The sequence below is a fragment of the Chiloscyllium punctatum genome, chromosome 49 (genome assembly GCF_047496795.1).
Source record: "Chiloscyllium punctatum isolate Juve2018m chromosome 49, sChiPun1.3, whole genome shotgun sequence".
In the NCBI taxonomy this organism is placed as follows: Eukaryota; Metazoa; Chordata; class Chondrichthyes; order Orectolobiformes; family Hemiscylliidae; genus Chiloscyllium; species Chiloscyllium punctatum.
The window spans coordinates 20,486,965-20,499,609 of record NC_092787.1 but is presented as its reverse complement, the minus strand read 5'-3'; the positions used below and the strand labels follow the sequence as shown (position 1 = coordinate 20,499,609).

At 45.9% G+C, this 12,645-nt stretch overlaps 1 protein-coding gene across 2 annotated transcripts in view; it reads right to left on the bottom strand.

Annotated features, from left to right (window-relative positions):
- The window catches only part of LOC140469347 (ral guanine nucleotide dissociation stimulator-like), a 191,106-nt gene that overhangs the window by 122,320 nt on the left and 56,141 nt on the right, over positions 1-12,645 (bottom strand). The window contains exon 1 of one of the 2 annotated variants that reach the window (XM_072565777.1): positions 6,211-6,441. The exons of the other annotated variant lie outside the window; for it this stretch is intronic. Within the exon in view, the coding sequence (XP_072421878.1) occupies positions 6,211-6,297 (87 nt within the window). The 5' untranslated portion in view covers positions 6,298-6,441. Of the gene's footprint in view, positions 1-6,210; positions 6,442-12,645 lie in introns of those variants that run through there. 2 annotated transcript variants of the gene reach the window in all.

The window sequence follows — 12,645 nt, the reverse complement described above, 5'->3', positions numbered from 1 at the left end:
CACTCCATTCCAGCTCCTCTGTCTCTTCGGTCCATCCACCCTCCCACTATCCAACTTTCTCCCGCTCATTGGGCAATAAATCACTCGGCAACCATTGTCTCTTCAGGACAGAAGAGCAAGAAAGATTGGAAGTGCCGAGAGCCAGTTTCAGTATTACCACGATCGCGGCGCAGTCATAACAGCCTTTAATGTATTTAGACTGGAAAATGAAAACCACCCACATTCAAATCTGTTGTCACTGAAAAGTCCCCATCATAAACTAGAACAGCCGTGTCAGCCAGATATTGCACAAAGCTAACGCTGCTCTTTCGGTCTGATGAAAGAGTGTTTTCTACAGACATTCTGTTTTATGGTCTCAATTCTGTGCTGGGTCTTATGAACTTTAACACATGTTCAATAACACACAACCCACAGTCGACACAGTGTGGTAATGATCTCCTTCCTCTCCCAGACAAAGGCAGGTGCCAGTTTTGAATTGTGCCTTATGCTGTCCCACTGAGTTCGAACTGGAAATCCAGCTCAGTGATCTGGGCTGCTATTGGTCAGGGTATTCACACCTGGTTTGTGGGGGTGGCACTTCTTGTCAGAGGGAAGCAGAGTAAACAACACATCACTTCCCAGCTTCTGGTGCTCAATATTCCGTTCAACAATCTTTTATCACTCAACTGAGGTGAGAAACCAAAGCTTTGTCTAACTTCCCAGCTGAACACCTCAGCAGGTAGCGCAGCACACCCACAGCACTGCACCGCAGTGTGTCAAGTCTGCAATGTCAAGCTCAAATCCTAGAGGGGGACATGAACCCAGCACCTGCCAACACTGAGTCAAGTGTGCTACCCACTCAACCACAGTGAAAGGAACGCTGTGAGTGCCGTTCCCTCTAAACTTCGTACACACTGCCATTTCGATATCCCACACTTGGTGATTGGCATCAGTGTGCAAATCATGGCCTTGGTTGTTGGTTCTGCTCAACATTGCCACACACAGAAGCTCCCACAAGAAAATTAGAGGGAATGCTGGCTGTGGGAGCTGTTACAAGGCTGGACACTGCAGAACTGTATGGCAAAGCGGTCTGAGGCACCAGACTCAGGTTCCAGCCTCTGCAGCAACACAGGTTCAAATCCTGTGGCTGCCAAATTGTCCCAGTAGTTAGGGACTCTTGTGGACCACTGGTAGTGTCCCTGTCCCTGGATCAGGAGGAGCTGGGTTCAAGTCCCATCTGCTCCAGAAGAGGCTGACTGTAAACCATCTAGAGCTAAAGGCCAGAGTAAAGATGGTGATACTCATGGGTGGATGATACGTGGATTCCTCCAATGAGTCACACTGTCCTCCAAACATACAGTCTGATAGCACCAGCCACCTGCATGTGGGTCTCAGGGGGGACAGAGGGTTCTCAGATGAGCAGCATTCTATCCCCACACAGTAAAAAACTCAAGGAACTGCCAAACATCAGATGCTCTGAAGAAACGACACGTTTACATTCATGCAAAAAACACGTGTAGATCAGGTCTTCGAGCATCTGGTCCAAGTCACGAGATGCAGCAGCAGCAGCAAGCACTCACAGTGATAGTGTCAGCAGGAAGGTGCGAGGGCAGGGGAGAAACAAGGGGGATGATAACGGAGAGAAACAACACAATAGGAGCAGTGCCCAATGAATGGAAGAGGCAAGAGAATGCCAACATGAACTGGGAGAGTATCAATTTGATGTGGGGGGAGGAGAACAGCAGAATGGCTACATGTGGCAGCTTGGAAGAGAAGGATTGCTGGTCACCAAGAACCTCTGGTTAATGTTCTGGGGAGAATAAATTCAAATGGCAATAGACAATAGGTGCAGGAGTAGCCATTCTGCCCTTCGAGCCTGCACCACCATTCATTATGATCATGGCTGATCATTCTCAATCAGTATTCTGTTCCTGCCTTGATTCCACTATCCTTGAGAGCTCTATCCAACTCTTTCTTAAATGAATCCAGAGACTGGGCCTCCACTGCCCTCTGGGGCAGAGCATTCCACACATCCACCACTGTCTGGGTGAAGAAGTTTCTCCTCATCTCTGTCCTAAATGGCCTACCCCGTACTTTTAAGCTGTGTCCTCTGGTTCGGTCATGCCATCATAGCAGCTGGTGAAATTTGAATTCACTAAAGTCTTAATCTAATGGTGACTGTGTAATCACTCTTGTTTGTTATCTGGTTCACTTTTAGGGATGGAAATCTACTATCCTTACCTGGTCTGGCCTACAAGACAGCGTGATGGATTGTTCACTACTCTCTTATCAATAAGACTAGTTAGTAAGTCAAATGGGTAAAGAATCATTAATCTGACACGAACAGAAGGGTCAGATCGCTGCTTACTGCCTGAATTATATTCGATTATTGGCAAAGAAGGAGCAAGTTGTGTGTGACTAACAGGCCTATAAGCTCCAGAAAAATCGACTTTAAAAGGGGAGACAAGTGTGTGTGTTTGTGCATGTGTGCATGCTAAATATACAGTAGACCAAAGGCTATGACATCGCAAATAATAACTCAGCAGAGCAGGGATATCAGTGAGGCACAGGAACATAAATATATACCAGATACAAGGTACATATAAATATACAGCAGGAAATAGGAAATTACAGACTAAATTCGCATAACTTTATGTAATTTTATTTCTAATAATACGATCTATTTATACACAAAGGTAAGTATCTTACAAACTGATGTATACTTACCTTTATAACACATCTATAATTTGAAATGTTTACATTTCCTGCCAAAACACTGTTTAATGCAAACTGTACAAGAGCTTGTTAAATCAGGGAGAGTTCTACTCCACAATATGTGTAACAACAGTGTGTATAATACCACACATGAATCTGCTGCTAAGATGCAGAGGTTTCTGCCTTTAGGTCAGAAGGTCAAAGCACAAAATGACTGTGGTGAAGAAGGGTCACTGGATTGCAAACGCTAACTCTGCTTTCCACCTCCACGCATGCTGCCAGGCCTGCTGAGTTTCTCCAGCATCTTCAGCTTTTATTCCAAAGTGACTGATTTTCTCTGTTCTCCATTAATTACCACATTCAAGTAGAGAGTCAGAAACTTTCAGCTCAAAAAAAGGTCACTCACGGGAAGTTGGCATTGCTGGCTAGACTGGCATTTATTGCCCGTCCCTAATTGCCCAAAGGACAGTTAAATGTCAACCACCTTGCTCTGGAGCTGGACTCACACGTAGGCCAGACCAGGTAAGGATGCAAGTTTACTTAGTGAACCAGATGGGTTTTACAACAATTAACAATAGATTCAAGGTCATCATTGGGCTAGAATTTATTACAGACTTTTATTGAATTCAAATGGCACCATTTGCCATGGTGGGATTTGAATCCACGACCCCAGAACATTAGCCTGGAGTTCTAGATTTCTAGGCCACTGAGATGACCCAGCTTTAATAAAAACTTTAGTTTTGCAGCATTTTGCTTTTGAGTAAATCTATAAGGGGCTGACTCCAGAGCTTGGGGCCAAGGCTTGGTCTGGGCGGGGGGGTGTTGGCGGGCACTATAAGTGTGACTTTTTCTTTGCCAACCTCCAGTATGCATCGGAGGAGGGCAGGCACCTCTCACCTTGGTGGGACCACTGCATGACTGGAGACTCGAACAGTACAACTGTCTTTTTGAGCAGCCCACTTGATTGGCACCACATCCACAAATGTTCACACCCTCCATCGCCGACACCGAGTGGCAGCAGTGTGTACTATCTACAGAAATTCACCAAAGATCCTTAGACAGTGCCTTCCAAACCCATGACCACTTCCATCTGGAAGGACAAGGGCTGCAGATACATGGGAACACCACCCTCTGCAAGTTCCCCTCCAAGCTACTCACCATCCTGACGTGGAAATATGTTGCCGTTCCTTCACTGTCGCTGGCTCAAAATTCTGGAATTCCCTCCCTAAGGGCATTGTGGGTCAACCCACAGCAGGTGGACTTCAGTGGTTCAAGAAGGCAGTTCACCCCCACCTTCTCAAGGGCAGTGGTGAGCCCTTGCTAGTGGGCCCAGCCAGTGACACCTACATCACAGCAGTGAATAAAAACACCTTGCCTCAACTTTGAGTCACTGATTTTGGAGTGGGGTTGTGCTAGGATTTGAGTGGAGGACTCCCATTGCTTGTTCTTTTAACTGTTGGGAATGGACAGCAAAGGCATCTTCCTTCCCAACAGCGTGACAGAAAGCAAGGCAGCAGGTTTAAAAATAAAGTTCAAATTCACAACACACCACCATTTCTCCTTCCAAAATCTACCTGCATCAGTGTAACACCTCTAACCTTGGGAAAAGGTTTTTTTTAGATTAGATTACAGTGTGGAAACAGGCCCTTCGGCCCACCAAGTCCACACCGACCCGCCGAAGCATAACCCACCCATTCCCGTACATTTACCCCTTTACCTAACACTACGGGCAATTTAGCATGGCCAATTCACCTGACCTGCGCATCTTTGGACTGTGGGAGGAAACCGGAGCACCCGGAGGAAACCCACGCAGACACGGGGAGAATGTGCAAACTCCACACAGTCAGTCGCCTGAGTCGGGAATTGAACCCAGGTCTCTGGCGCTGTGAGGCAGCAGTGCTAACCACTGTGCCACCGTGCCGCCCTAAGGTGCCCAGGAGTTTGACAGCAGCAATGGTAAGGACTGGGCAACAGGTGAATGGTTTATTTGTTTATGGGGATATGGGTGCTACTCTGTGATTGAGCATTTCTGACCCATCCCAGGTTATTGTTGAACCTGGGTTGAGCCATTGCGAAGGGGCGCGAAGGGTTAACCACATGGTTCCAGATTCACCTCGAGGCCAGACTGGGTAAAGACAGCCGATTTCTGTCCCGAAAGGACTAATCAACACGAGTCTAGTCTTTAATTCTAAGTTTTTAAAAATTAAATTCAAACTTAAAAACAATTGAATTCAAGGTGCAGCACGGTGGTTAGCACTACTGCCTCACAGCACCAAGGTCCCAGGTTTGATTCCAGCCTCGGGCAACTGTCTGTGTGGAGTTTGCACATTCTCCCCGTGTCTGCGTGGGTTTCCTCCGGGTGCTCCGGTCTCCTCCCATAATCCAAAAATGTGCAGGCCAGGTGAATTGGCCATGCTAAATTGCCCATAGTATTAGGTGCATTTATCAGAGGGAAATGGGTCTGGGTGGGTTACTCTTCAGAGGGTCGGTGTGGACTTGTTGGGCCGAAGGGCCTGTTTCCACACTGTAGGGAATCTAATCTAATCGAACTTCACCATCTGCCTTGGTGGGATTTGAACCCATCTCCCTAGAGTATTAGAATCATAGAGCCCTACGGTGTGGAAGCAGGCCATTCAATCCTGCAAGGCCATATCAACCCTCCAAGGAACATCCCACTCCTCCTTCCCTATAATTCTGCAATTTCCACCAAGCCTGTCCATCCCTGGACACTACGGGCAATTTAGCACGGCCAATTCACCTAAATGGCACATCTTTGGATTGTGGGAGGAACCTGGAGCACCCCGAGGAAACCCACACAGACACGGGGAGAATGTCTAACTCCACAGTCGCCCAAGGGTGGAATCGAACCCAGGTCTTGGGCACTGCGAGACAGCAGTGCTAACCACTGAGCCACCTTTACCTTGGGGGAAACGAGGATCATTAGCCTCGTGGCAATGTTATTGTTAACAATTATATAATGTTGTCATCCTTCCTGTTGTTTTTCCACCAGAACTCTTGAACGCTGCAGGACTAATCCACTTTAGACAGCAGAAGATAATAAATCTTAAATGTCCAACACCCTAGGGCCCAGGCATAGTGTGAGGATACATTGTCAAGCAAAACGGATATTCAAGAGAACCCGAATTTATTGTTTCTGTTGTTCATTTCCCCCACCTCTCTGTATCAATCTCAGCAATGGCGGGGGGGTGGGGGGTGCTGGTGTATTCCATTAAACAAAATAAAAACAAAGAATTGCTGGAAATCTGAAACAAAATAAAGACAGAAATAGCTGGAGAAACTCAGCAGGTCTGGCAGTATTTCTGGAGAGAGAAAGCAGGGTTAAATAGCTGGAGAAACTCAACAGATCCGGCAGTATTTGTGGAGAGAGAAAGCAGGGTTAACGTCCCAGGTCCAGTGACAATTCTTCAGACTCGTTAGTGTGAGTTGGGCTGGCATTCTGAATATGTCAACTCCAATCCTGTGTGGCAAAAGGACGTGTATGAAAGACAGACTTACCAAGCCATCGATCAGGTCGAACATACAGACTTTGACGGGCTGGGCTAGTGCCGTTTGAAGGCTGAACAGCGATCTTGTTGGCTCCATTTCCTCTCTCTGCACACCCCTCTCTCTCTCTTTCTCTCTCCCCCTTCTCCTGTGCTGGGAACCACTGGATATTGAACACTCCCTCACATGGCTGTTTCACAGCTTGCCTGCTGTCAGTTAGCACTGGGAGTCCTGTCACTGTGACACGGGGAAACTCCCCCCCCCCCCTCCACTTTCTGTGCTGCACCGAATTTAGCGGATGCTGTAAGAAAGCTTCCTTCCTGTCAGTTCGGCAGCCCTGGATTTTTAAAAAAAGACTGCAGTTCTGGGTTAGCTACCTCACTGCCTTCCCTGTGCAGATCTGAGAGCGTGTTCCAGCCTGTATCTTGCTGTCAAAGTACACACACCAGCCTCATACCAATGCACAGCTCTTTCCCACTCTGCACTGCCTCATCTCAACTCCCTGAGATTGCTATTCAAGTGACTGCACTGATGTAAAGCACATCTGTTTTATTAGAAACACATGCTTATGCAGAAAGACTTGCATTTATATAACACCTTTCACAGTCCCAAAGACCTTTCTAGCCAATATAGCATTTTTAAGTGCAGTGACCTGCTGTAAAGTAGAACATTTGTACAGCTATTTTGAATACAGCTCCACACACAAAGAAAAACAATGTGACAGTGACCACATCTGCTGTTTCTAAAGCTAACGCCTGAACACCAGGGGAAACCTCCCCTGCTCTTTTCATATCAGTGGCACAGTGTCTGTAATGTCCACCCAAGAGGGCAACCTGAGCATCGGTCTTTCAGTCATCCCAGTGCAGGTCTAGAGTGCTGCACAGTCTGTGTTTCCATGAAGACATTAAACTGAGGCCCTGTCCACACGAAACAGCCCATGGCACCATTTATCTCAAGCACCATCACTATCAGGGTTAGTCAGTCGTTATCACATTGTAATTTGTGCACAAATTGGCTGCCGAGCTTCCTGGATAAGAACAGTGGCTACACTTCAAAAGTCGCTTCATTGTCTGTTAAACACTTTCAGGTGGTTGTTCAAGGTGCTATACAAATGCAAGTCTTTACATTTTGTTAATGCCTCTAATGGTCATGTTGCCACAGGGTCTCTGACTAAAGGCACAGTTGCCAATGAGGGAAGGGACTGCACAGGAGCCCAGACTCAGTGAAATGAATGGAAAAAGAAAAACAGAGATGGAAAGGAGGTTACAGTGGGGACAGATAAGAGAGTTAACAGATTCTCCAGTTCACAGTGACCATAATCGTACATCAGCTGGTATTCTTAATATAGTCAATGCTGTAACAAAGTGCACCGTCTAACCACCTGAAAAAGCATCAAAGAATGAAAAGTATATTTAGCAGATAGACTTCAGATTGATTTATTTAAATACAGGTTCAAAGTGGACCCAATGAGTTTATTGATATAATTCACCCTTACTCCAAGACTCTTTCAATCCAGTATTGACAATGTGTCATCTTGTATCCTTGTCTGGTTTGGGAAAACAAGGCCTAATGCTCAAGGGAACAGAAAGCTTACTCCAGACCTGGACTGGATCCAGGACACACTAGATTGGTACCGGCAGTATGTGAACCTGTGAAAGACAGGTTAACCTTTCCGTATCACCCTTCTGACATTTTGCATACAGTTCTGGTCCCTTTACTTGAGGAAGGATGTAACTGCATTGGAGGAAGCTCAGAGAAGATTCACTAGATTGATGCTACAGATGAGGGGTCTGTCTAATGAAAAGAGACTAAGTAGTTTAGGTCTCCAGAGTTGAAAAGAATGAGAAAAGATTCAAGAACAGCCTCTTCCTGCTGTTATCAGAATTTTGAACGGACCTCTTTGATATTGATGTGATCTCTCTCTGCACCTTCTCATCAACGGTGACACTGTATCCTGCACTCTGCTCTGTTACCCTGGTATAACTTGTACAGCATGGCCCACCTGTAAAGCATATCAGACAACACTTTTCACTGTACCTTGGTGCACATGACAATAATAAACCAATCAAACCAAATTGAGGTTTATAAAATGCTATAAGGGATTGACAAAGTAAATATAGAGTTGGTATTTCCCCTTAAGGGACAATCCAGAATGAGGGGCCCATGGGATTAGCATAACGAGGTGGGTGTGTTTGACTGACATGATGGGCCGAAGGAGCTTTCCCTGTGCTGACGATCTCTAGGACTCTCTCAGATAAGGGCCGGCAGATTTAAAACAGAGCCGAGGAAGAATTACTTCTCTCAGAGGGTGGTGAATGTGTGGAATACACTCTCCCAAAGTGTGGTGGGTGCTGGGACATTGAGGGGATTTGAAGAGATAGACAGATTTTTCATTAGTAACAGGTTAAAGGGGGTGGGCAGGAATGTGGAGTTTAGATTGACATGACATCAACCATCTCCCCCCCCCCGACCCCATCATCTCCATTCCTCTTTCCCCCATCCCAACATCTCTATATGTCACTCACCCTGCCCCATCATCTCTGTCTCCCTCCCCCATCCCAATATCTTCATATCCCTCTCCCCCATCCCATCATCTCTGTATGTCACTTGCTCCACCCAAATGTCTCCATAATCCCCCCCCCCACCCACTGTCTCTGTACCCATTCCCCCCATCTCAACATCTCCATATCCCCCTCCCGCAACCCCATCGTCTCCATATCCCTCTCCTGCAATCCCCTTTACCCCAGTCCTTCATCTCCATACCTCCTCCCCCACCCTATCATCTCCATTCCCCCTCCCCCATCGCCTATGTTCTCCCCTCCCCCACCCCATCCTTGGCCATGTTGCCTTTGCCAGATAAGATTGTAATAAATGGCGGAGCCAGCTGCCATTGGCTACTCCTGCTCCTAGACTGTATGTTCACCAGAACCTCGGCCAGTAATGTCTCTCATTATTCTCCTACAGGTGACTGGCCCATACATCTCCTGCCTCCCCTCCAGTTCTTCCTTGTTTGCTTTTCTGTTGTGTTAAGTCCTGTGGAGGGAGCCATCTTGCTTCAGTGTAGGTTAAATAATCCATGAGGCCCATCACAGTTACAGCACAGAAACAGGCCGTTCAGCGCTGCTAGTCTGTGCTCACATTCTGGCTCCAAAGCATTCTAACATGGCCTTATCACCATGTTTTTATATTTCTCATGATTTAAATATTTTACTTCCAATCCCAAGAACTCCACCTTCTCAACAAATCCTGGATACCTAACTGGATTTATTTGTGACCAGCTGAAATGTTATGGTCCCATAGTTTCCCCAGTGGAAACATATGTCCACCCGACAAAATACTTCCAGCATTTACTGAGAAGGGAAGTGAAGTTGAAGCTTTTTGTCTCATTGGGACTGACGTGTACGCAAGAGAGAAAGGAGAGGTCAGTTTACACAGCACGAGAAGAGAGGGATGATGGTTGGGCTCTATTCTGTACTACCGATTAAGCAGTCGATGTTAAAGACCTCCAATACAGGTCAAACTTCACCTGTTATCTCTCCTGCAGGTAACCCCTCTACCTGTTCAGTCTTTCCTGATAACCGGTACCTATTAATTCTACAAGTGGGTACTGCAGATGCTGGAGATTAGAGTCTAGATTAGAGTGGTGCTGGAAAAGCACAGCAGGTCAGGCAGCATCCGAGGAGCAGAAAATCGATGTTTTGGGCCAAAGCCCTTCATCAGTGTTCCTGATGACCCGAAATGTCGATTTTTCCTGCTCCTCGGACGCTGCCCAACCTGCTGTGCTTTTCTAGCACCGCTCTAATCTTGACCCTTTCGGTTCTACAGTCAATCACAGACCAGCAGCGCAGGCTGGGGAGGGAGTAGTCTGCATTCAATCACCACCACTAAACGTTTCATACGATTTGCCCAAAAGACCCTCCAGGAAGGAGTTAGATGAAATGTAGTGTTGACAATAGGCACTGTATCTGTACGTTAAATGATCAGTTCATCAGCATTCTGGAGCTGCCTCTTTTAGAAATGTGATATTTTATAAAGACTCCACACTCAAGTCCCTTTGAAATGCCACAGATTCCGATGAAGATAACTCTACTAAGACTTTTATAAATGAACAACAAGTCGTTTCAATTGAGTTAAAACCTGGTTACAGTTGCTATGTAAAATGAGCCATTATTATTTATATAGATAGCCATTTGTTTCCACATTTCCCTATGGCAGGCTGATGGATCTAGAAGGTTCAGGAACATTCCTCAGCTGCTGCCACAGGACAAAAGCAGCCTATACTTTCAGAAACTTACGCCCGGCCCCTTCTGACACTTGGTTGCTAAGGTTACGGGGTCAGCCATTTACATGAAAAAGTGCCCTGGAGGTTCCTGTCTCTTCTTAAAACCACAAAAATAAAACTTCATTCCTGATAATACAAACAAATACTGGCCTGGTGATGACAGTGCTTAGAACTAATCAGAGTTTCAGCGACCAGCCTTTGTGTAGTTTCCGAGAGATCTTGTGGAGCAGTGGTAATGTCCCTACCTCTGAGCCAGGAGATAGGGTTCCCACTTGCTCCACCGGCGTGTTATAAAATCCCTGGTCTTAAAACTATTTTATTTTCTCCACTTGTTTAAGGAGGTTGTTGGTTCCGAGTGCACAATCCAGGCTGACAATATTGAGGGGGTGCTGCACTGTCAGAGATGCTGGCTTTGAGATAATAAGTTAAACTGAAGCCCATAGACAATTCCACTTCACTGTTTGTTCAAAGGGCAGGGAATCTGTAACTCCACCTCAACCAGGGCCCGAGGTCAGAAGATAGTGGTCAGTATTCCATTGGTGTTTGTGCGATCTTGCTATGCACAGATTTGTCTGCCATGCCTCCTACTTTACAGCACTGCCTGGTCTCACTGCGACTCCCGCTTTCCCAATCTGTTGCCATTCAGATAGTAATCTGCCCTCCTGGTTTTGCTTCCAAAGTGGAGTAGCAAAGAGGATGATAGAGCCTCAGTTTAGCATCTCTTCCAAAAGGCAGCACCTGCAACAGTGCAGCACTCTTTCATTGCCCTTCCCTGGGGAAGGGGGGGGGGGGGGGGGGGGGGGGGAAGAGGTGGGGGTCAGTCTAGATTCAGTTTATAAAGAGCAGCTTCATTAACTATAAGGCACTGAGGAATTGTGGACAGTACTACACAAATAAAAACTATTTTGTTTTCATTCATTTCCTTCTCCTGAATTCCTTCCACTCCATGTCTGTCATCTTTCTCTATTGTTAGACGCAGAAGATATTTTCTGACAGTGTACTGTACCTTGATCCTTTAACAGGATAAGCACATTTTGTAGCACTGAAACTCAATAGTGCGATGTTATCAAATAAACACCGTGCGATTTTATTAAATTCTTTCTCATGGATTTGTGGTATTTGAACTAAGCTGCCAGTGAAACTGGCTTATGAGAAATCAGTTGCATTTATCTAGCATCGTTCATGATGTCAGGATGTCCTAAAGGTATGTTTGAAGTTTGGTCACTGCTGTGATGTAGGAAGCACAGTAGCCAATTCTTACACAGGAAGCTCCCACAAATACCAATGCGACATAAAACTGATAATGTAATTCTGTTTGAGTGATAAATGCTGACCAATCTACTAGCAGTATCTCCCCTGTCTTTCTTTAAAGACATGGTCTAATCAGCCTGTTCTGAGATGTTTTTGTACACCTCTAGAGCAGATGGGGCTTGAGCCCAGACCTCCTGGCTCAGAATTAGGGACACTATCACTACACCACAAACATCCTTGTGTTTCTCTTTAAATAGTGCCATGGGATATTACAACAACAATAATATAGGAAATAGGAGCAGGAGTAGGCCATTCGGCCCTTTGAGCCTGTTCTGAATATGATCATCCAACTCAATCCCTGGTCCTGCTTTCTCCCCACATCCTTTTAGCCCTCAGAGCTATATCTGAATCCTTTGAGAAAACATCCAGTGCTTTCACCTCAACCACATTCTGGGGCAAAGAATTCCACAGGCTCCCCCACTCTCTGAGTGAAGACATTTTTCCTCAGTTCAGTCCAAAATGACCTACCCTATATCCTCAGACAGTGACTGCTGATTTTCGATTCCCCTGGTCATCGGGAACATCCTTTCTGCATTTACCCTGTGCCTAGTCCTGTTGGAATTTTATAGGTTTCTACGAAATTACTCTGACATTCTTCAGTGAATATAATCCCAACTAATCAATGATTTGAAGATGCCGGTGTTGGTCTGGGGCGTACCAAGTTAAAAATCACACAACACCAGGTTATAGTCCAACGGGTTTGTTTGGAAGCACTAGCTTTCGGAGCACTGCTCCTTCATCAGGTGGTTGTGCAGAATGAGATTATAAGAGATAAAATTTATTGCGAAAGTTTACAGTGTGATGTAACCGAAATTATATCTTGAAAAAGACCTGGATTGTTTGTTAAGTCTCTG